Below are 1,360 nucleotides of genomic sequence, written 5' to 3'. Positions count from 1 at the left end.
GAGTTGCCCTGAGGGGCGTGCGTAAGCCGACGAGGTCTCCCCTTCAGGCTGGGTGCGGAGAGCGGTGCGGGTTGCAGTGGGGCGGGGGGAAGGGGGCGGAGGGGAGTAGGGAGGGAGGGGCGGTGACCCTGGCTTTGCCTGGGCCTCCGACCTGCTCCTCTCTTTTTTTTGGTGAGCTATCCCCAGGTGTCCCCCAGCTGGGTGGATGCTGCAGGTTCCACATACGGGCCACTGCAGAAGGGGCTGGTCTGGGTGGGGCCGGCGGGGACGGTAGCATCGTCTTGCGCTTGCCTTCTTTTCCCATCTTGGGCTTTGGGGAAGGGAGAGACAGAAGGGGACAGGGCCTTTGGTTGGGGCTTTGAGTTGGGGTCGGGGGGCGCCCTTAGCAATCCTCCTAAGGCGAGATGGTGAAAGGCGTGTCCGTGATGGGGGGGCTGGTGAAGGCAGTGAAAATACCGGAGGCCACCTCTGGGTGGCCCCCAGAGCCAGGTCTGGGGTCCCCATGCTGAGGGACGCGAGCACTAATGGAGGCTGGTTTTCCAGGACCAACCTTTCATGGGGGAGCGCGGCCCAGAAGTTGGGGAGCTCCAACCTGGAGGGAAGACTCCCTAGCCCAGTAGACTTGAAAAGCAGAGGGGAGAGCCCAGTAGCTGGGTATGGGAGCCCTTCGGGGACGCCCGATGGAACCCAGGCTTAACCTTGTGTCGGACTTTGCGGAGTAGGGGGTGGGGAGGCGGCTGCGGAGGAGCGGGCGTCGCTGCAGCACTTTGTTTACTGGCACCTGTAGATCAGAGGGGAAACTGAAGCCTGCCGTGTTCGCAGAAGGGGAAGTAGGAGTGAGGAGGGGAGGGCAGAGGGCGTGGCTGGGACCCAGAGAAGGGTCGGGGCGGCGGTGTGAGGTGCAGGATGGGCCCGGATGCTCCAGAGGAGAGGAACGATGGTACCCCGCGATCTGGTGCTTTCTGACACCCTGTCCACAGAAAACCTCTCCTACGACCCCAATTCTTGCTCCTCATTCCCCAGATTCTCTCATCAGACCCACCTAGTATAACACAGGCCACTGTGACCTTTCTCATCTTAAATTGTGTGCATCCAGAAGTTCCTTAGCAATGTGTTTAAAACACACATGCTTCATGTGATATCTAGCCAAATGATGGAAACAGGCAGAAATATGCATCTTTTTGTTACCCTGAAACAAGTAACTGTTTATCTCCAAAGTCAAACTGGTAGGTTGTAATTCATCAGGACTCGCATGCTGCCTGGTCCTCAGGGCTGAGTGGCCTGGGCCCGAGTGGGTGGTTTGCCCCACCCCACGGCTGGTCCGGTGACAGGAGCCTGGAGCTCCAGCAAGACCTTTTCC

The 1,360-nt window shown here is 59.6% G+C and overlaps 1 protein-coding gene across 1 annotated transcript in view; it reads left to right on the top strand.

The window, feature by feature from the left end:
• Positions 1-1,107, top strand: part of SPOCK2 (SPARC (osteonectin), cwcv and kazal like domains proteoglycan 2) — a 7,362-nt gene extending 6,255 nt beyond the window's left edge. Inside the window, exon 2 of the mRNA XM_028481479.1 lies at positions 1,024-1,107. Coding sequence (XP_028337280.1) covers positions 1,024-1,107 — 84 coding nt within the window. The remainder of the gene's footprint in view (positions 1-1,023) is intronic.
• The last annotated feature ends 253 nt before the right edge of the window (positions 1,108-1,360 follow it).

The sequence above is a fragment of the Physeter macrocephalus genome, chromosome 20 (genome assembly GCF_002837175.3).
Source record: "Physeter macrocephalus isolate SW-GA chromosome 20, ASM283717v5, whole genome shotgun sequence".
NCBI classification, from domain to species: Eukaryota; Metazoa; Chordata; class Mammalia; order Artiodactyla; family Physeteridae; genus Physeter; species Physeter macrocephalus.
This window is presented reverse-complemented; position numbering and strand designations above follow the sequence as displayed.